This window comes from Pelmatolapia mariae, linkage group LG10_11 (assembly GCF_036321145.2).
Source record: "Pelmatolapia mariae isolate MD_Pm_ZW linkage group LG10_11, Pm_UMD_F_2, whole genome shotgun sequence".
Lineage (NCBI taxonomy): Eukaryota > Metazoa > Chordata > Actinopteri > Cichliformes > Cichlidae > Pelmatolapia > Pelmatolapia mariae.
Window position 1 is genome coordinate 16796530 of NC_086236.1, and position 20866 is coordinate 16817395.

General features: G+C 41.7%; 1 protein-coding gene across 2 annotated transcripts; it reads left to right on the forward strand.

Annotated features, from left to right (window-relative positions):
* The first annotated feature begins 1018 nt into the window (after nucleotides 1–1018).
* Nucleotides 1019–20293, forward strand: ssh2b (slingshot protein phosphatase 2b). Of its 2 annotated transcripts, XM_063486263.1 has the most exons (15): nucleotides 1019–1290; nucleotides 5331–5374; nucleotides 13402–13514; nucleotides 13614–13678; nucleotides 13763–13884; nucleotides 13972–14037; nucleotides 14135–14200; nucleotides 14303–14497; nucleotides 14600–14693; nucleotides 14830–14958; nucleotides 15233–15279; nucleotides 15486–15632; nucleotides 15723–15923; nucleotides 16109–17141; nucleotides 17549–20293. In XM_063486263.1, exons 1-15 carry the CDS (start codon nucleotides 1228–1230, stop codon nucleotides 18845–18847), a joined length of 3684 nt encoding a protein of 1227 aa, XP_063342333.1. In that variant the 5' UTR covers nucleotides 1019–1227; the 3' UTR covers nucleotides 18848–20293. The 2 variants fall into 2 exon arrangements, with proteins under 2 accessions (XP_063342333.1, XP_063342332.1); XM_063486262.1 differs by lacking the exons at nucleotides 1019–1290; nucleotides 5331–5374 and adding an exon at nucleotides 10930–11325.
* The last annotated feature ends 573 nt before the right edge of the window (nucleotides 20294–20866 follow it).

The window sequence follows — 20866 nt, forward strand, 5'->3', positions numbered from 1 at the left end:
TGGCTGGTAGACTACAGGAAGGTGCCCCATTTTTTTTTCTTTTCCCCAGCCTTAAGCAGGAGTACAACAGGTTTAGACTAATTCTCTTTAGCCATTTTCTACAAAAGTTTTTCCAATTTAGTCTTGCTTTTCAGATTTGAGAGCCACTTACAAGAGTGGATTTGGTAAAGTCTTTGGTCTCAGATCATTGTAAATTAATTAAACTGACAGCAGCATATGTATAAAAGTATTTTATGCAAATAAACTGTCTTATAAAATCAATAAACCACATTAAGGAGCACTTTGAGATCACTATACATCTATCAATACTAATGTCTTTTGCTGCTATATTTAAAATATTAAAGATACAATCCATTTTAAAATTAAAGCAGCATGTCTACTACAGAGTATTAGGATATATTTGTCCTCAAGCTTCATCAGTTTAACTACAACAGTCCTAAAGTAGTAGTCTGTGTGAATAGTTTCAAGGAAAAGCCTCACAGTATAGTATGCTGACTGCTCAGTTTCCACTGCCCAAAACATTGTAAAAGCCTCCTTTCACCCTGTCACCACCGGTTTGACTTTCTGCCCTCAGGCAGATGCTACAGGTCACTAAATCTCAGACTAACAGTTTTGGAAACAGTTTGTACCCTAAGGCCATTACCACACACACTGTCACACAATAAAACCCTTAAAATATTCTATTAATTTTATGTTATTTATATACATACTTATCATACAGTCTTTTAGTTTGCTTTCCTTTAGCTTCAACCTTGTTTCATCAAGCTGGAGTGGCACTCCCAATCTCTTTGTAATTGAATTGCAATAACAATGTAGGCTTTCTATTCTATTCTATTCTATTCGACTGTAGGCTTAAACCTTGTAATGCAATTGTTGTATGCGGTTTACATAATGGTGCATTTACACTTCTATTCAAATAAATGACCTCTTAAGAAGTAGTATTACTTCTCTGTAGACACTCCTCATAAGTGCTTTGTTTATCTCCAGCACACACACGGTTAATCGGGATTGACAAGCTAAGGGTAGTTGCGCATGCGCAGGTGGCTCTTACAGAGGAAACAGCCGGGGAGTAGTCAAACAGTGTACGATCACAGGGAAAGAGAGGGAGGGGGGTTAAAGGAGAGAAGATCAAAAAGTCAGGTTCAACTGGGCTTTCGCCCTCACAACACAATTATGCTCGTGTCTCCGCCGTCGCTTCCTCTCAGGTGTCCGCTTCCCGGTCGCTGAATGGCGCTGGTTACCGTGCAGCGTTCACCGACCCCCAGCACCAGCTCCAGCCCCTGCGTTTCGGTAAGAACCGCTTTTCCCTGAAGCCTCCTCTACTCCTTCCACCACCTCCACCAAACTCACATCTCCTCGATACGGAGGGCGACTTGAGGCTTCATTTTTGGCTGTCTTTTTTGTCGGCTGCTCACTGTCACCCAACTGCCTTGCCTTTGTGCTGCTGCGCATGCGTGACATATAGCTACCCATCATTTTCAGTTACAGTATTAGTCGCTACTAGCTGCTAAGTTAACCTGAAAATATCTTCTTATTTCCGTCTGTAAGTACAATAAAAGGGTTAACTTGAAAGAAAATGACAGCACCTTTTGTTTTAATGCACACCGCTGCTTATATGCTCATTGCATGTACATTTCCGGTACTGTAAACGCTCAACTGGCAGTTAGCTGCTTTTACAGTATCCAGAATAGAGAAACTTTCATCGACGGTGTGACAACAAGTCATGTCTGTTATTATGTAATGGTTTGTACCTGCATAAATTTAAATTTGCGAAGTAGTTGCGTTGGTATTTGTCCAGTGACACGCGTGAGTGCAGGTATTTATTCTTACGACACTGCTGCAGTGTCCTGCCTTGTATGTAAACGAGGCTGTGGACGCGTCTTTTCTTTTTCTCTGCGGGTCTGTCACGTACCCAGACTGTCTCTCTGTCTGAATGCCTTCTATGTGTCTGCCTCTCTCTTCCTGTCTGTCTGTCAGTGTGTGTGTGTGTGTGTGTGTGTGTGTGTGTGTGTGTTTACTGAAGGCAGGAGTGTACCCATGCAAAGCAGAGGAGCAGGTGGTTTTCCTGTTGCTACTCCCTTTGCTTGTCTGGTTTCTACAGAAACAGGGAACCCCATCAGACAGGCAGAAACAGAGGGAGGAAGTAATATACAAGCACACTCTGTTTACCATTAAAATGTTATCTGTTTCACACTTCTGTGTGTGTGTTCTATTGACAGTATGTGAAAACGTTGACCTATATTAACTTCCCAGTGTATGTTACATTGTCATATAGTGTTTACGGATTAAATTACACATTAAGGTGCATTCCTTGGCTTACTGTACAGCCTTTAAAGTAGACTCAGAGTGTGCGCTTACTCCAAAACGGAGCACAGTAGGGAAAGCAATTTCCCTTGTTAACTTGCTACTTGGACCCAGGAGAAGATTAGATGAACTGTGTATTTTTTTTTCCTCCTCCCAGCTTTGCCCCAAATCACAACTACAATCAAGCTATTTTTCCACAAACGTTGTCAGTCATGGAATACCTTTAGAGGGACCCTCTACTTTATAGCTCAGAGCAAACAGGTTCTGTGAGTAGGCATAATGATAACCTTTGTGCTATGTACACATATTTCTTAGGTAATTTGTCATCCAGGATGAAATGTAGTTGAAGGAGTTTTTATGTCTTATCACTGAGCAACAAGTAGCAAGGAGTCTTGTCTGCTAAAGTGTCTGTCTTTCAAGAAGTGATGGTGAATTGAGGAGCGAGTGTGTGCTGTAAAAGTAAGCACGTGTGATTTTTAGGAAGGTAAATAGGGCAGGGGTTGTGAAGTGTAAGAAGCATTTTGTAGTGGAAATGTGCTTTCAAGTTGTAACCCACATACATATTTTTGATAGCAAATTGTACAGACACTTATGGCTTCCTGTGCTCTTTTTTTTTCCTCCCCGTGTGTGTGTGTGTGTGTGTGGGGGGGGGGGGGGCATGTGACGTGTCTATCTGTGTGCGACATGTCTACTAGCGCTCTTCCTCCCCTTATATTAGCTTGAACCCTATGTGGAGTGAATGTATCTGCTCGTTGTGTTTACAGGCAGAGCACACACATACACACACGTTCATTTTAGGGTAGAAGCACTTTTGCATTGTGATAATCTTGGCTGTAACACGTAAGCACAGACTGATCTCTGGACATGCAGATCCCTGCCCAGACCGCATGTTCAGGCTTGACATTTCCATAAGCTTTGGGAAAAAAAATCAATCATTTTCATACATATGCAAAATATGCAAAGTCTGTGTGTTTTCCAATCTAAACAAACACTAGATGTTATATCGTACTGTAGGACAAAGAACAGTAACAGAAACTTTGTCTAATCTGCTGTACTAAAGTTGATATTACAAATGCATTAATGCATTTTTTCCCCTCCTGCTGCATACTCAGTTATGTCAAGCTCATTTTACATCAAAGGCGACATACAACCATAGAATTAATTTCCCCTTTTTGTCAATGTAAAGAAGTTTAACTACACATTTAGTACCTGAGTTTCAACAGGTTTTATCAGCGTTTATACATCCCAGGTCTCTTTGGGATTAAATTTTAGAAAATAAATGTAGCTCAGGTGCTGACTTATAAAAAATAAATAAATAAATTATAGACCCATTTTGCATACAGGAACCTTTCTTTTGTTTAATTGTTTAACTGTTAATTAATTATTTTGGTGTAGGATGAATAGCCATAGAGGAGAAAGCTGGCAAAACTAAAAATACACTTTAAAGTTCAAAGATTTTGTCCTCCTTCACTTTTTCCAAAGCCGTCCAGTGGACCACTTTAGAGTCTTTGCTGGGCCAGTTTAGGTTCCTGGGCCTTATTTTTGGCACCCCTGCCCTAACCTGTTCTCAGTTTTCAATAACATGTACAACTAGGTGCTTTGAATTTTTAAAGTTTCTCAATAAAATCAGTATGATTGTAATCTTCGCAGCAGTAGATATTTTAATACTATCGTTTCCAAAAGGCCAATTACTCAAATGTTCAGCACTAAGAGTTAGCGAGGTTCTAATTATGTCGCTTTGTTGTCTAGCACACCATCTAGCAATCCAACTAATAGTTTCTTAGTGAAACTGTACCAATAAAGAATCTTACTGGAGCAGAAACTTTCACTGACACCATTACTCCAGCATCAGGTTGTTTACATGAGTTGCTTTTAATTGCACAGGATCTGTTTTAAATATCTTGATTCTGAAAGCCCACAGTGGAAATCTGCTTTGGACACTGTAGCTTAAAGGAGCTGGGAACCACCTTTTGCAGTTATTGCACTTAACTGGATCCACAGCAGTGTCACAAGACCTGGCAGTATATGATAACTTGAACCAAACTTAACAGTTCTATACTTCCTTCTCACACTGACACTGCATAAATTATCTACTGGCCGTATTAATTTTTTTTGTGATCTCCAGTCAGGCTAGACCCCCTGAAGTAGCCCTGTATGAGTTTATTATTATTAAAATATATAAACCTTTAATCTACTTTTGTGTAATGTTGATGTCATTAAAGGCTAGTTAAGCTCACACAGGGTGTAAACAAGATAAGTACAAGCATTATAAGATAAGGGCCAGGTATTTTATCAGCCACTGAGCCTTAGCGTCCACGTTTGCCGCATTTTTGTTTTCCACAATTTTCTGATTTAAATGTTTCTTTTTGTCTCTTCATGTCTTCATGCTTGTGTATGTGAGCCGAGAGAGACAGAGAGATTGTGTTATTCCCTGTCCAGCCACACCTTAAAAACAGACTGAGGTCATTTTCTTGGAGAGTGTGTAAATTGAGTTAAAGCTGAACTCTGCTCTCTCTCTCTCTCCCTCCGTGTCTTTCAGTTCAGGCAGTGCTGAATGTTAAGCTGGATGCTTGTGCTTTTAATGTGTGTGTGAACATGGAAATATGCAAGTTAGTCTTTGTTACCCAAAATAGGACAGTGGGATTTCCTTTCTGTTCTCGTTTACCATTTGTTTGCATGAATTGAGAGCTCATTTGAGTTTTTACTAAATTTGTTTATGGTGACGTTTTCTCTATTTAAAGATGGGCTTTCCTGTGATTTCTTTTTTTCTTTTTTTAAATGGCACTTTTCTTTTAGAAGTCGTGAATCTAATATAACAATGCCAAAATTATGCTTTTGTGCAAAATTGTGGATTGGATGCTTTTTGGCAATTCGGTGTATAAAATATTATTTCCTTATTTAGAAAAGAAGAAGAGTTGACACTGCTGATATTGGCTCTGACTGCACTCTTATATGTTGACTTTGTAATGTTGTGCTGTTGCATTTCTCTTGTTCTCAAATGTATTTTTCTTATTTTATCTCCCCAGGAGTCAGGTAGCGGGGAGGATGACCGCCGCTCTCAGCCGAGGAGGTAAGATACCGACACACATTGAGCTCTGTGTGTTAAACTTGAAAGCATTTGGTTCACTGGACCAGAAATCCACTGGATATGTATGTTCTCAGTCTCAAAAAAAGCCCGTTCATAACACGGGGCATGTTAAGTTGTTACCCATGAACTCTCACCTCATCTGACCTGATCTGCACAAAGTGGGAGGAAAAAAGGCTTTTCCCAAATACCCAGATAATAATTAATCATAAAATGTGTAATGCTGTGACTTGAAAAAGGGCTCCTGTACTGTGGCAGCATCACATCACATCCACTGCTGTCCTGTATTACTTAAGAGTTGGAATTCTGGTTAATCCAGTTTCACTCAGCCACACTTGCAACTGGTTTTCGTCCCCTGATAATTGGCTACTTCCTTCCACTGCCCGTTGTGTTTATTTGTTCTGCCACTGAACACTTTTAGGTCTCCTCTGTTATGTTTGGCCCTTTAATAATCCTGAAATCACGCACTGAATGAGATAATAAACAGTGGCTTGCAGACAGCCCATTAGAGGGCAGCAGTATCTCTGAGTAACTGGCTATGTGGGTCAGGGGAACTGCACTGTTGATCCACGGGCAGATTGGTAACCACTCCCAAAGTCTCAGTGTCTGCTTGGTCATCGGAGCTCTTCATCATCCAGCTGAGGTTTGTCTGTGTTTGTGCAGCTGCGACTGAAATCTGTGCTTGCTGTGTGCATGTTTGTGTGCACAGAGACAGGTACATGATCGAATGTCACTCCGAGTTAGCTCCTAAAATGAATGTTATTATTTTTCTCTCTTTTATCCTTTACACATCTGGATAAGTGTGATATTTTTAATGGAAATCAGGGGTCCTGTGATGCATGTTGTTTTACCTTACCATGCCTACACATATTTTTCAGTGCAGCATATTTAAAAAAAAAAAAAGGTGAAGCTGAATGAATAGCCTTACTTTGTCTTGACTTCAGAGTAACCTCAAAGCTCTTTTTTATTATCATTGTGAAGCTTTGTGATATTGTCCCTCAGAGGGGAACGCCTGTAGTGTTTTTAATACCCAGTTCACTGCTCGATTATAGGTTTGGGAGAGTTATAAGCGGGGATGTTCTGGGCCAAGATGATATATTTGATATAGTAGTTGTTTGACATCTGAGCTGTTATTAGATGTTAAAATTTGGTTAAGCTTTATTTGTATTTCTAGGCAGATCATTTGCTCTGGGTTGTAGGTCACTAAAACTGAAAGTCTTAAACTTCTTTTTTTGAGCTGATACCAATGCAGATTTTGTAATACTTGTTTATTGGATATAATCATGACATTATATTATCAGTTACAGGATTATTATTATTATTATTATTATTATTATTATTATTATTATTATTATTATTATTATTATTATTATTATTATTCATTCCTTGTGTACAAAAAAAATCATATCATATCCAAAAATTAAGAAACACAAGAATACATGTTCATAAATTAAGAAAAGCATGTGTAAGGGGTGTTGCAGATAATCAGAGAGTGGATCTTTTTAGTTTTGTTTTTGTAGATGTTTCATTTGAAGGCAGCAAAGTATTAAATTTCACTTTTTTCCCAAGTTCAGTGTGAATAGGAGGTGCATCTAATGTTTAAAAACTCCTGTGACCTGTCATTGTTAGCACTATGTTTAAATGTAATCAGAGTGGAGGTAAGCCCACAGTCTTTGCAATAAAGTTTTTCAAATAAACACATGCTGCTCTCTCCTATTAGCTATGGTGCACAATCCAACTTTTTATATAATAGACAATGTTAGTCAAAAAAAATGACCTGTGGTAAATCACAATGCACTGTGATACACAAACTCAAGAAGTTTTAAGGTAGATGGAGAAGCTTGCATATAAACTGTATCACAAAAATCAAGTGCAGAAAATTTGTGGCTTGTGTCAGGATTTTTTTAATATATAAAAAACCAAACATTTTGTCTTTGATTTACTTGGAATGTATCTCCTTCGTGAGACTTTGAGTGAGGGCATTAGTATGCAACAGTCTTTTTCACTGACGCAATGATATGACTGCCACTTTGTATCTTCTTCAGTTAAATTGTCAAATCTTGTTCACAAATTCAATTTGAAACTAATGAGTTCCACAGTCGCTGATTTCATACATCAGACTAACGGAAAGCCCTCAATCTGCTGCATAAATACACAGTATCTGATATATCCTAGAGAGGTCATGAGAAAGGGTATGATGTGTAGGAATAAGTGAGCCTGTTCCCAGTATGATTGTTAGTTTGGGCAAAGAATACTGTAATAAAGAAAGAGTTCTTTGAGTTCATTTTCTTTTTTTTCTTTGTTGTTTTGCTTTAAAATCTTTGCAGAAATAAGACTGTTTTCAGCATCTGAAATAAAAGTGAGCTCCTGTAAGGGCTGTTTCTAAAATTGCTTCCAAGCTAGATTAAGAATCTGTAGAGAGATTTTTTCCCCAGCTGTCGTCCATGCCTCCTTCACCCACACTGTCAGATCAGGATTCATTTGATTGTATAAAAATCAGTGTAACTATTAATGAGTGCTAGCTGAGTCTTATTAAAGTCATATTTCTGTGTTTTAGTTGAAGGTAAAAGACGAGAATTATTTTCAGAAGTAAAGAAATTCACACACATGTAGGGTATAGCAGAAGGAAAAATAAACTGATGCTGTGTGCATTTTTCCTTTCACTGTTTCTTTAAGTTCAAGCTGCAGTGTTGCATATTCACAATTCCAGCAGCCATTCACTAAAGCTGAGCCTGTCCACTGAATTCATGTTCCCAAAGTCTCAGAGGCAGGCTATTCGTTTTCCCCCCTCCCCGCTGCTGACGTCTGTGCCCGCTGTGCCGTACAAGTCAGCAGCTGCAGCAGAGCTCATCTCTGACACAGGTAGTGAGATTCATTCAAACTGGAATAAGGCTTCAGTGAGGCAGCGCGCCTGCCTGCGTAAGCAAGCCCCACTGCAGTGCTGCTGATTAAAGCCAGTGACATCAGCAAGTTGGTGACATCAGCAAAAAGCAGCAACATCACTGGCGGACCATGCAGAGGGGAAATTAGGAGAAAGAGAGGTTATTTATTATGACTACAATCGGAGAGTATTTCTGATCTCTTATAATCTCATAGTTCTGTAGTCAGAGGAGGGGAAAAGTGGAACAAAGGATTATATGTCTGAATGGGGCTCATTTCCATTTGTGCTACATTTATTCATTTGTGTGCCTCTAAGACAGATTTGTATTCATTCTGGTGTAATTCAGATATACTGTAGTCATGCTAACAGGCCGATTTATTAGACTTCCTGTTGATGTGTGATGCTCATCGCAGATGTTTAACAGTTTATGTGTGATTCAAAGAAATACTGTAAAGTCTGGGTGTGTGAATGTATACACAAGGTGAAGCTGCGATCACTAAGGTGACTGTCTGTGTTTGCATGTTTGGAAACATGAGAGCAGCAGAGTGTCTGGTGTCTACATGTAAAAACCACATCCTGGCATTCGCCACTTGCTATTGGATGGTTTGAATTTCAGCAGTCAAAGGGGGAGAATAGCCAGGTGGAACTTGAGAGATGGGTTCAACATCTCACACATAAACATGTGGGTTGCTGAGAGTCTGTAAATCCCAAAGGTGGGAATGAACAACCCCGTGATTATTCTTAGCTATCCCTCCAGCGCCCTTACAAGAAGATGCCACAGATCTTTCCTTAATCAATAACACCGGTTAAAGTAAGGAGGGAGATGGTAGGGATTTTGAAGGGGTCGATGTGAGAGGCCAACAGGGAGATGAGAGGGAGAGTGGAAAAGTGGCTGTCAGGTTAAGCTGTTATTAGTTGATGAGGAAGGCCTCCTTGTGATTGTTTGTAACATGTGTCTGCCTCTGCTTAGAAACTGGTAAGTTTTTAGATACCTGTATCATTATCTGTTCTGCTTATAGCTCTGATCTTTATCAGTTCTCTTATTGATATGTTCAGCATAACCACACCTGCTTCATTATCTCTGAGTCTGACCACTGAGCAGGGAAAAAAAACGCTCACATGTGACTCAGGTCCGCAAAAGTTTCACATCATTATCAGTGTGCAACTGCCAGGAGTGATAGAAAATGGGTAAGATTAGATATGCAGTCAGATGTCACATCATTGCTTTACAATATAACATGACTTAAGATGAATTTTGGATCAAATTGAATTTAAACAAGTTACAAAATAATTCATTCAATTTGTAAATGGATCCCACTTCCCATCCCGTCTCCTGCTTTATATATCACTGCTTATTCTTTATCTACTTAAAGCTTGACTGTACTGTTACACCATTTATTGTTCATGCTGTGATACATTTAACCACATGTGACTCAGCAGTCTAATAAATAAACGCTTTTCTCTTTGTAAGGATCTCTCAGACGAGGTCAAAATCTGTAGCTTCATTGAGCTCATCAGCCCAGTTCATCGGTTGCCTCTCTTGGGTCAGAGACACAGGTCGACCTAAGAGGAAAAACACCACACTGCAGTTGTTTATCCCGGGATATAAACTGGCAGTCAGCTGGTGGCCAAATAGTTACCCTTAGTTTGTAATTGAAACCACAAGGGATCAACAAGCAGCACAACCAAGTCTAAGGTCAAGTTTCTTCTTAGTTCACAGGCAGCCTGAAATCTCCTTCCAGGTTTCTCAATCTCTTCTTTTTTTTCTGTTGTTTTTGTTGTTGTCATGCTGTTGCTGGATACACATTCAGTGTCAGGTTATGGTTATGAGAACTAGTGGTGTACTGATTTTGAAATACCCCTGTCTAATATAACAGTTGAACCTATCAACCTTGCTTAAAAGCTTTCTACCCTTTATTATTTGCATTTTTTATGGGTTTGTTACCTTAAGAAGAAGCAAAAATGCATTACTGTTAAAGATTGTACTAGCCTATGAACAGAAAACCATTTCCTCTCAGATGTTATCGTGGAGAAAATGAGAAAATACTGTGGTGTTGTTAAGGTGCTGATAAGCAGCTCAAAGTGTGTGTGTAGTGTGTGTGTGTGTGTGTGTGTGTGTGGGGGGGGGGGGGGGGGGGTTGCCTCTCTAAGTAATGCTTTCTGGGATTGCTTGGTTAGTTTTTCAATCAGGCTGTCAGCCAGACACATGGGCACATCCACATTTTTTTTAAATGTTTTAATTATGGAGAGTTTTTATGTAGCGTCTAGCTCCCTTATTTGTTATGTTGACACAGCTGGAAATTGTCATTATTTGTTAATCTTACATTTGGCGTTTTTAAAATGTGCACGAGGCATCATTTTAAAGCAGCCACTTCCTTCTGCGTGTTACGTGGGAAAACATGGTGACCCAGGAACAGTGTGAGGAATTTCAGTGACGTCTCGAGGCTGTTGTAAAGCATATAGGAATGGCACCGTCTGCCATTGTGACAGTTAAACACTTTTATCCGGGTACTTGTGGCTGTCTTTCTTGCACACTTTCACCATGTCTCCAATAATTCCTCGTAGTCTTCCTCAGACTGCTGTTGTCACGGATTGGACCATGTGTGTCTCCTCCCCCTCAGCGGCAGGATTTACCGCAGCCTGCTGCAGACACATCAAACAGCAGACCGTGGATCAGATGTTCTGAGGCACCTGCTCTGTCACAGGCGCTCTTAAATATGTTAGTGCTTTGTCGCTTTATAATATTAGATTGTTCCGCTCTATGAAATCTGTCGGTTTAGAGCTAATTTTCTAAATCTGCGATAAAAAATTGAATAAAAAAGAAGCACCGTGTGGTCTTAGAGCAGAGCTTCTGCGTCTTCACAACTTTACTTCGCACATCGTCGACTGTCGTCTCCGCGCGCCCTGCCCGCACTCCCGGAGCAGCGATGCCTCCCGGCGTTGTGACCGCCCCGCGGAGCTCGTCGGCCGGCTGCTTCTGCGCCTGCTGCGGGGTGAAGATCAGACCGTATTTTACCGAAAACTCTGTGATCTCTCAGGTGGAAATTTATCAGCTGTAAGTTGCCGTGCTCGCAGTCCGGAGCTTTCCTTGCTTATAGTAACGATAACACTACATGAATTATTATATTGCCTGCAGTGCCATGTAAATGATCTACTCCAAACTTCAGTATAGACTTAGTGTGTACCTGTATGAACATGTGGTTTTTCTCTTAATGACTTCATAAGAAGGATATAGCAGCACAGCAGCTGAACAAGTGGCTGCAGGAACAGGTTTCCTTCCCTTTGCTTCCTTTTTGAGATATCTGCCTGATGCTTTTACTCATCTGCTAGGATGCACTTCTCTCCACCCACCTTTAGCTGTTCCTTAAATGCATCCTGAGGGGGGGCACAGCAGAGCAAGGCACACGATGTACCTTCAGCAGAATCAGGGGATGTGATTATTTTGTCTTCATTGTGAAAGCCACGGGAACGACACTTGCATTTAATTGGAAATTTATGGCTTGGAAGAAGCATGTCAAGATATAATTTGCACAAACACTTCATTAGCACTTGTGTTAGACATCTGTCTAGTGTTTGCTTGTGTGAGTCTGTGTGCAAGCCCAGCTGTCAGCCTCTGTCCTCTCTGGCATTGTATTGCCTCTGACATATTCTTGGTCTGCCTGCAGCACAGTGCATCAACAGAAGGACTTATTTGTCAGTGTTTTCAGTGATTCCAATGCATTCACTTCTTGATTTTTGTTGATCAATGGCTTTTTTCAATATAAAAGGTTAAGTAGGATGCACTATGCTCCTGCAGATATTTGTCCAGTGTTCTGTACGTCATGTCATGAAGAAAATTGGGTGTGTGCAAGTCAGCGTGGATGTCAGAGATTCTTAACATCCACTTTTTCTAACTTGGAAACTTGCATGAAAGTTTGCTTAGTTTGCTATAATTGTCACTTCAGTAATGACTGCTGTCCATTGCAGGTTTATCCTCCTTTGCCTTTGTTCCTTTCCTCCCGCATCATCACAGCAGACAACAACAACATGACTTCCTGTCTTTGACGGTCTTTCCTTAGCTCAAGCCTATATTTAAACTTGCTGCCCAGATGGAGTGACAAATTAGTCAGCGATCGCTGGTGTTACTGGTGATTTTGCTTTTACTCATCATCACAGAAGACAATGAGACTTTGTCTTTCTTGCTCACATTGTGAGGAACAAAGCCTGTGTGAAGTAGTAATAATGATAATAATACTGCTTATAATAATAGCAGAATAATGGGAAGGCGTCAGATATCTTAAGTCCATTACGTAAGTCTGTTGTTCAGACCATGAAGAAGCTTAGCTGGGACTGCCATCTTAATTTGGTACTGAAGTTGCAGCCAAAGTCACTGAAGTTGCAGTTGCCTTGTTTTATGAAGAAATGGTAACCGGATGAACAACAAAACTTTAAGTCTTTGTAACTCAGAACATTCTGTCTGTTGTCATTCTGTTATTCAGTAAATATTACCAGTTCAGTTAAGCCCACATGTGCTCTGGTTTCTACTACAGTCATCTGATCACTCAGAAATCGTCCCATTATTGTGTTGTTTTGGAAAATATGAGTGTTTTCTAAGAAAGCATTGAACTGAATAACTACTATTGAAATGCATTCAACTTTAAGACTACAAAGTCACCCGTACTTCATATTCTGCTTTTTGTTTTTCTTTCTTTCTTTTTTACATTTGGGGGAATAGAAATCAGCATAATGAAACAACTGTGTTTATGTCTGTATGTCACCACTGTAACAGTTCAGACCAACATAACTCATTAATTCACATAAATTTATGAAAAAATGCTTGTCATAAATTTTCATCAGCCAAAATGATTTCTGTTGCTTCAAGTCTGTGCAACATTCCAGGATAATGTACTTTTCAAATGATGGAGACGGACTTAAAATCCTCACATTTGAGAAGCTACAAATTAGAATTTTTATTGAAAATGTCTGAAAATATAAAGTGTCAAAAGTTCTGCTCTTTGCGCTTTCTGTCAGTGGACCTTGGAGAAACTTAACAAAAAGTCAGTAAAAGCTGTAAAGTCTTCCAAGGATGAGTTTTGTGATAGATGTGTGGGTGGATATTGCTCACCATTGAATCTTTTCTGTCTTTGTGCAGCATCAGTGAAAGTTTCCTGACCGTTAAGGGGGCTGCTCTGTTCTTGCCTCGAGGAAATGGCTCCTCTTCTTCGTCTGCCTCCCGTTTCTCCCAGCTGCGCAGCAAACATGCAGGTGAGGAGAAAATTCCCCCTCAACAGCCACTGACTGTTTAACTGTTTAACTTTTGCCATCATCTCTTGCGTCATGTATGCGTTACTTTCATCTTGCCAGGAGATATCCAGCAGCACCTACAGACGATGTTTACTCTCCTCAGACCAGAGGACAACATCAAACTGGTGGGTACCCATAAAAACACAAATAAAAGTCTCATTGATTTTATTTAACTGTCGAGTCACAAACTGTGTTTTTTCCTTCTCTAGGCGGTTCGTTTGGAGAGCGCACATGCTCAGGTCACCCGCTACATGGTGGTGGTCTCAACCAATGGTCGGCAGGACACGGAGGAGAGTGTGGTGCTAGGAATGGATTTTAGCCCTGTAGATGGGTGAGAGTGACACACAAGATTTTGTGTACCTGCTGGTTTTGGTGTTCTGGTTAAAGGTATAACATGAAAACTGTTTTCCCCACTCAGCTCATGTTCTGTTGGGCTGGTTTTGCCCCTGTGGAGCGACACCTTAATACATCTAGATGGAGATGGGTAAGCAAATTCTTCAACACAGGACACGTTAAACATGAGATAGCTAAGATTTTTAACTCACTCCTCTTCACTATACTTCCTCTGTTCATGCTCACAGGGGTTTCAGTGTATCAACTGACAACAGGGTGCATGTATTCAAGCCTGTTTCTGTGCAAGCCATGTGGTGAGTCATACTGGATAATTGGTACAGCTGTGGATATTTTTATTGTTCGCCGGTTTCTGTTTTTTCCCATTTTATTTAGAAGTCATGTTTTTTTCCTGACAGGTCAGCCCTCCAGTCACTCCATAAAGCCTGCGAGGTGGCCCGTAGTCATAACTACTTTCCAGGCAGCTTGTTCCTCACCTGGGTCAGCTACTATCAGAGCAGGGTCTCCTCCGACCAGACCCGCATCAATGAGTGGAACGCCATGCAGGACGTGCAGTCACACCGTGCCGACTCTCCAGTTCTCTTCTCTGACGTGTAAGTAGCCAAGTGATGTTTGTCAGATATGTTCTCTATGTGGAAAACCGATAGACATGAACTTATTTCATATATTCTTCCACCATCATAATGTTTCTGCAGACCTACAGAAAGAGAGCTGACTGAGCGTCAGATCAAAGCCAGTTTGCGGGAAATCATGATGCAGAAAGATCTCGAGAATGTCACCTGCAAAGAGGTGAGTCCGCTTCAAGTATCTCCCAGTCAAAGAAAATGTTTGGAAAATGCCATGCTATTTTTTTTTTTAAGTCATTATTGTGTGACTTTACATTTTGCCTGCACGTGTCTCTTTCCGTCCTGGATGTGTTCTTTAGATCCGAACAGAGCTGGAAATGCACATGACATGCAATCTGCGAGAGTTCAAGGAGTTCATCGACAATGAGATGATTGTCATTCTGGGCCAGATGGACAGTCCTACGGAGATCTTTGACCACGTGTTCTTGGTAGGTTAACCTCTGAAACACCTCTATTGCTTTTAGCAGCAGAGAATATAAAATGTTTCTGATCTCCCACGCCTGTATCCCGGGTCTGATTCTCACCAAGTGCAAGATAGTCTTGTGTAATTTTAAATTCAGCACAGTTTTAAGGTACTTTGCTGTTGTTGGGTTTGGAGCACTCACTGTATGTCAATCATTTCTTCTCACTGGACTTCAGCATTATGAAAAGCTTATTGGAAGGTGCTGAACAAGTCTGAGGATTGCTTTTTGTTTCCTGCAGGGATCTGAGTGGAATGCATCCAATCTGGACGAGTTACAGAACTGTGGGTAAGGACGGAGGGGGGGGAACCCAAAACAACAAAACTGACTGTTCGGAACAAAAAAAAACTAAAACTTGCTTTATTAGGATGAAATTAAATGTTCTTCATTCTGTTATACCAACAAGTTCAGTTTTACAAATCAGTACATACCTACATACCCCTCTCTCATCTAAGGCTCATCTTTCCTCTCGTTCATGTCTTTCTGTCACTCAGAGTTCATTACATCCTGAATGTAACAAGGGAGATTGATAACTTCTTTCCCGGTGTGTTTGAGTACCACAACATCCGTGTGTATGATGAGGAGGCCACTGACCTGCTAGCCTATTGGAATGACACCTACAAGTTTATATCTAGAGCCAAGTGAGTTTGAGTTGTTTCATCTTCTCTCTTTTTTTCCTGCGAGGAATGAGATCTATCGAGAATGACAATCATTCTTAATATCTATCCTAGGAAATCTGGGTCCAAGTGCCTGGTGCACTGTAAAATGGGGATTAGCCGGTCTGCGGCCACAGTGATAGCGTATGCCATGAAGGAGTACGGCTGGGATTTGAAAAAAGCCTTTGATTACGTCAAGGAGCGTCGAACTGTTACCAAACCCAACCCCTCTTTTATGAGACAGTTGGAGGAGTATCAGGGAATACTCATGGCCAGGTACACACACACACACACAGACATCATCCATGGAAATATATATATTGATACTGGCAGAAAGAAGTGCATTATCAAAATCTTTTAAAACGATGTAAAAAAAAAAAAACCAAAAATATTCCTCTGTCAATTTCATGCAAAGAATTCTGAGAAGTGATATGTTACTTCATTTTCACTTTCTTCCGCAGCAAGCAGAGGCACAACAAACTGTGGCGTTCTCACTCTGATAGCGATCTGTCTGAACACCACGAGCCACTCTCCAAATCCTACGCACAGCCCCACAGCCTGGGCCGCTCAGATCCCCACAACCAAGCCAGCAACATAACTGGTCCCTCGGTAAAAGAACTGCTGGAATCACTGGGAAGTTCTACTGGCAGCAAAGCAACACACTCAACTAGTCAGCCAGATACGGGCATCCATTCCAATCAGCTTAGCTCTTCTTCCTTTAAAGGTGTGGCAGCTCCATCAGGTCATGCTGGAGCATCTCGTTCTGCTGTAGGTCGGAGCAGCCGGCAGGACCGTCCTTGTTCTGACTCCACAGCTGCTTCCCTGTCTCTGTTATCTCCTCCGCTGTCCAATGGCGTATATGACTCTGGGAATCGGCCCATGTTACCTCCTGTCTCTCAACCAAGGGCCGCCACTGTGGTGCCTGAGCCTCCAAAGACCGATAAGGTGACTGTTGCACAAAGTGTTTTGGTGGGCCAGCCTCATCCACCTCCCTCCCTTCACCACCTCCCCCACTCTCCTGCTCCAGCTCCAAATCTAGCCGATGGAGTTCTAAAGCCACAGGTGTTGTCCTGTTCTCCTCCTGTAAAAACAGTGCTTGTGTCAGTGCCTGAGCCTACCGCAACACAAACCCCAAGCACAAAGCAGGCTGGACCCGACTGCCTCTCTGCCCCAGCGCTTGTCAAAAACCCAGACTGTCCCCAACAGACATATGGCTCATCTTTGGACAGTTTGGCAGCCCAACATCCCTCCACTAACGATTTTATTACTTATCCTAGTGCCATTCCACATGAAAATGTGCTGGTGTTCGGCCACAGTGCAGACCACATCAACTTTTTCAGTGCCAGGGAAAAATTTAAGGGGATGAGTCAAGATGGGAAAACTCACTGTACTGCAGCACAGCAGTCGCACCAGCTGAAGAGTTGTGGCAAAGAAAACCAGCCACCACTGCAGGAGGTCTCCACCAGTGAGGGGAAGGATGAAGGGAAAAGAAAGGTAAACAATGCTTGTAGCAAACTTTCCCAGACAACTCTAAACATTTCCAGATTTGGGCCGCATATAGTCTCCAACCGTGCTCTGGCAGTGGGCTCGGGTTAGCTGTGTATATGTAGCCACATGTATGGATGTTATGATCTGTTTCCAGGCTGCTCTTGTGTGAGATGCTCAGTGAAGTGGAAAAATGAAATATTTTTACATATATATTTAAGATACTTGGAACTGAACTGAACCCATAGCAGTTCCTGTCGAGTTACCAGATTTATTCAGAATGCTTTTTGGTTCTTAAGCTATGTTGCGCCACCTGGTGGCACATCTATCACAAATACATTGTGATTGTAGCAATGTTTTCATTGTGCTTTTAAATTAATGGTCTTTTATATTATATCTCTTTTTCTTTTTTTCAGGAAATGCCTGTGCAGGTCACAGGCCTGAAGCCCAAAGAGGCTTTGCCTCTTGGCTCTCATAGCCAGACTGAACCTCAAGGTCCCCAGGATCAGGATGTGAGGAAGTTGAAGCAGGAAATTGAAGATAGTGTTGTTCTGTCGCACAAGGAATCTGGGGATATAAAAACAGAATTGAAAGAGGAGGAAGAGGAGGCCCCCGCCTGTCTTTACAGTGACTGGACACGAGGTTCGGTGCGACGTGTTACACAACAGCTGGAGCAAAGAATGAAACAGGAACATGAGACCCCGCCTCTCTCTTCTTCACCGCCTTCTCTCTCTGGCTGTACCTCCAACTCTCACCGGCGTCCACACAGCATCCATTGTGCAACGTTGTCTATGTCCCACGATGCATCGGTTTGCTCACAGGCATCTGCAGTTCGCACGGTGCAGAAGGATCAGGGAAAGGAGGATGGGAAGTCTGGACCAGCTGAAAGTGAGTGCACTCATGCTGCGATGGGGGCCCTTGGGGATAACGAAAAAAGCACAAAAGGACAGAAACTCCAGCCTGCTGAAACTAGATTGCTCTCTACCTCTTCTCCTTTCCACCACTCTCCCCATTCTCCCTTTGCCTCTGTGAACTTTCTGTGTCTGGAGGGTGTCACTGAGTTCGAGACGGGCACAGACTGGGATTGTCCCACAGAAGGACCCCACAGTGACATTTTCAAGAGGGAGACGTGGGAGACTTTGTGTGAGCTGGGTGCCTTCCTGCAGCAGGTGAGCATGGCTGGAAAGTGCAAGGCCAGGTGTTTGGGTCAGGCGCAGAAGCGAGGTGGCAGTATCCAGAAGAGGGTTCAAGAGGTGGAAGCCAGGATTCGTCAGGCAGGGCTGACCCCTCCATCCATGATGAAGCGCTCAGCCTCCCTGGCTAAACTGGGCTGCTTGGAGCTGCTCGCCAATGACTTGAGTGACTGGGAGCTTAGCCGCTCCACTGTAGCTTCACCCTCGGCACAACACCCACTCCATTCAGCCAGCGACGAATCCAAGAAGCAGCGGGTCCACAACTCTCCTTCCTCCACTGCCCAGCAGCCAGAGATCCTTGAGACAACCATTCAGAGGCTTCCTAAAGCTGGAGAAACCTCCTCAGCAGTCTCTGCACCATCAAATCCGAATCCTCAGAGAGAAAAGCCCTTAAACTTTGGCCAAGAATCTCTGCACTCACCTGGGCTAACACTTCTGACAACAAGGCAGCAATACGGAAGGACTCACCCGCTGAGGCGGCTTAAGAAGAGAACTGTTAGCACCCTTTACCACACCATGTAACCCTCAGCAGGTGTGCGTCTGTGTACGTGTTCATGAGAGAAAGAGAGAGATAACGTGCCCGTCAGAAATGAAAATCAAGTGCATATTTTGGATTTATTTAGCAAAACAAGCCGACGCCTCTTGCCTTAAGGGATGTGTTTAGTAGTTTCTTTTTCCCCTCTTCTGTAAAAATCTGTGATATGTGAATCTGGTCTCGGCACAGGAAAAGCGGCAAGGCTACGACAGTCTCTGTTAACTGAGACTGAAATAAAACACTTTGAGAAGATAAAACAAAAAAAAAGAAAATGTCATCCAGAGATGTACATGGGTCACATGTTTGAAATGTTAATAATACCCAAGCGTGCACATACTCACTCATCACATCGTTGCTGGTTTCTCCTTTAGTCGACTTGATATTTTTGGCTGTCAAACGTAATGTTAGCTGGAATGTAGCCTCTGTTTCCCCTCTTCTCATGCTTTGACGTCTCTTCAGAAAAATGTGCCATTTATGCTGGAGAAAACAGTCCCTGTTGTATAATCTGGTAACTATGTTGGCATTAGAAAGAAAGAAAGAAAGAAAGAAAGAAAGAAAGAAAATATAAATAAATAAATCACACCAACACCTGCTTGTCAAACCGGCTGATTTGGTCCTGAACATAAAAGTCGTTGGATGGAGACTCTTCGTCGCGACAGTCGTGAAGCTCTGACTCTTCCCTCAGTGTAAGCTGCATACACAGGTTTTCACCAGTTTATTTGAGCATAATGAAAAGAGAAGAGGCCTGCTTTTTGTTTAGTTTGTTTTAACTACACAATACCTCAGTAAGTCAACCAAATCTGACCTGCACAAACATCCGACTCCGGGTTCCTGGAATGTACTTCTCAATCAGAAACACGTTTGACTTCATCACTCAGTAAACTGTCTCTCCTCACACTCCAGATGCCACTCAAACTAGAGTTTTGTTTATGTTTAACTGTGTGAGAGAGAGTAGGTCAGGGTGCTGGGATTTAAAGGCAGAGTGTATATTTGTGAGTTTTCGGCTATGTTCTCTTTGGGGATGTAAAGGTTGTATATTGTGACTGTTGATATTTTAGGATCTCCCTGTTTTTTGTTTGTTTGTTTTTTAGATCTGGTTTGTGTCTGTGTGAGTGAGACTGTGTAGCACAACTTTACCAAGTGAGCGTGCACTTTTTATTTTATTTTAATGGATCTTTATGTCTTTTGTAAACTTTTTAGGAGCGTGCCTGTGACTGGCAAGTGAAGCTTCTCTGCAGCCTATCAGAAATGTCTGTACAGAGACGTGTGTCATACATGCACTTTACTCCCTTTTTAATTTTAATTGTGGCTTTTTTTTAAGTGTTTTGCTACTTTGGGGGAGCATGCTTATGTAGTAGGAACTGTTGGGTATGTGTGTATTGTCTGTGTAAATATTATTTTATATCACGTGCTTTAACTGTGACCATTAAACAATGGAAATTAAGAGTCAGGCTTACTGTGATTCTTTCCCTCACTTTTTCTTAATGAACAAACTAATTTGGCTTTATTCTACATACATTCACAGTAAATGTCAATGTATGTAAAAATGACTATTCCTGGTTTTCTCTTAGTCAGCTACACCGTTCAGCATTTTTCAGCATTTTTTTTTTTTTAATGGCTCATTATCCTGCTGGAAGCAGCTATCAGAAGATGGGTCATAAATGAATGAACCTGGCAATAGTACAGTAGGTAGGCTGTGGTGTTTAAACGATGCTAAGTTGGTACTAAAGGGTCCAAAGTGTTCCAAGAACATATCCCCCACACTTACACCACCAGCAGCCTGAGTCAGTTTTACAAGGCAGGTTGGATTCATGCTTCCATGCTGTTTATGCCTCATTCTGAACCTGCCATCCAAATGTTGCTGCAGAAATCAAGAAACTCAGACCAGGTGATGTTTTTCTAACATCTAATTTAAGTGATTCTGTGTGATCATTTCCTGTTTCCTACCATCTGCTTCAAGGTCAGCGTATGTTCAGAGATGCTCTTCTGCAGACCTAAAATATTCT

Excerpts from the sequence above, each read along its gene's own strand:
- ssh2b (XM_063486262.1), top strand. The coding sequence starts at position 11,198 with ATGCCTCCCGGCGTTGTGACCGCCCCGCGGAGCTCGTCGGCCGGCTGC. Across the intron at positions 13,885-13,971 it reads GATTTTAGCCCTGTAGATGG|CTCATGTTCTGTTGGGCTGG; the intron begins GTGAGAGTGACA and ends TTCCCCACTCAG. Across the intron at positions 14,694-14,829 it reads AGAATGTCACCTGCAAAGAG|ATCCGAACAGAGCTGGAAAT; the intron begins GTGAGTCCGCTT and ends TGTGTTCTTTAG.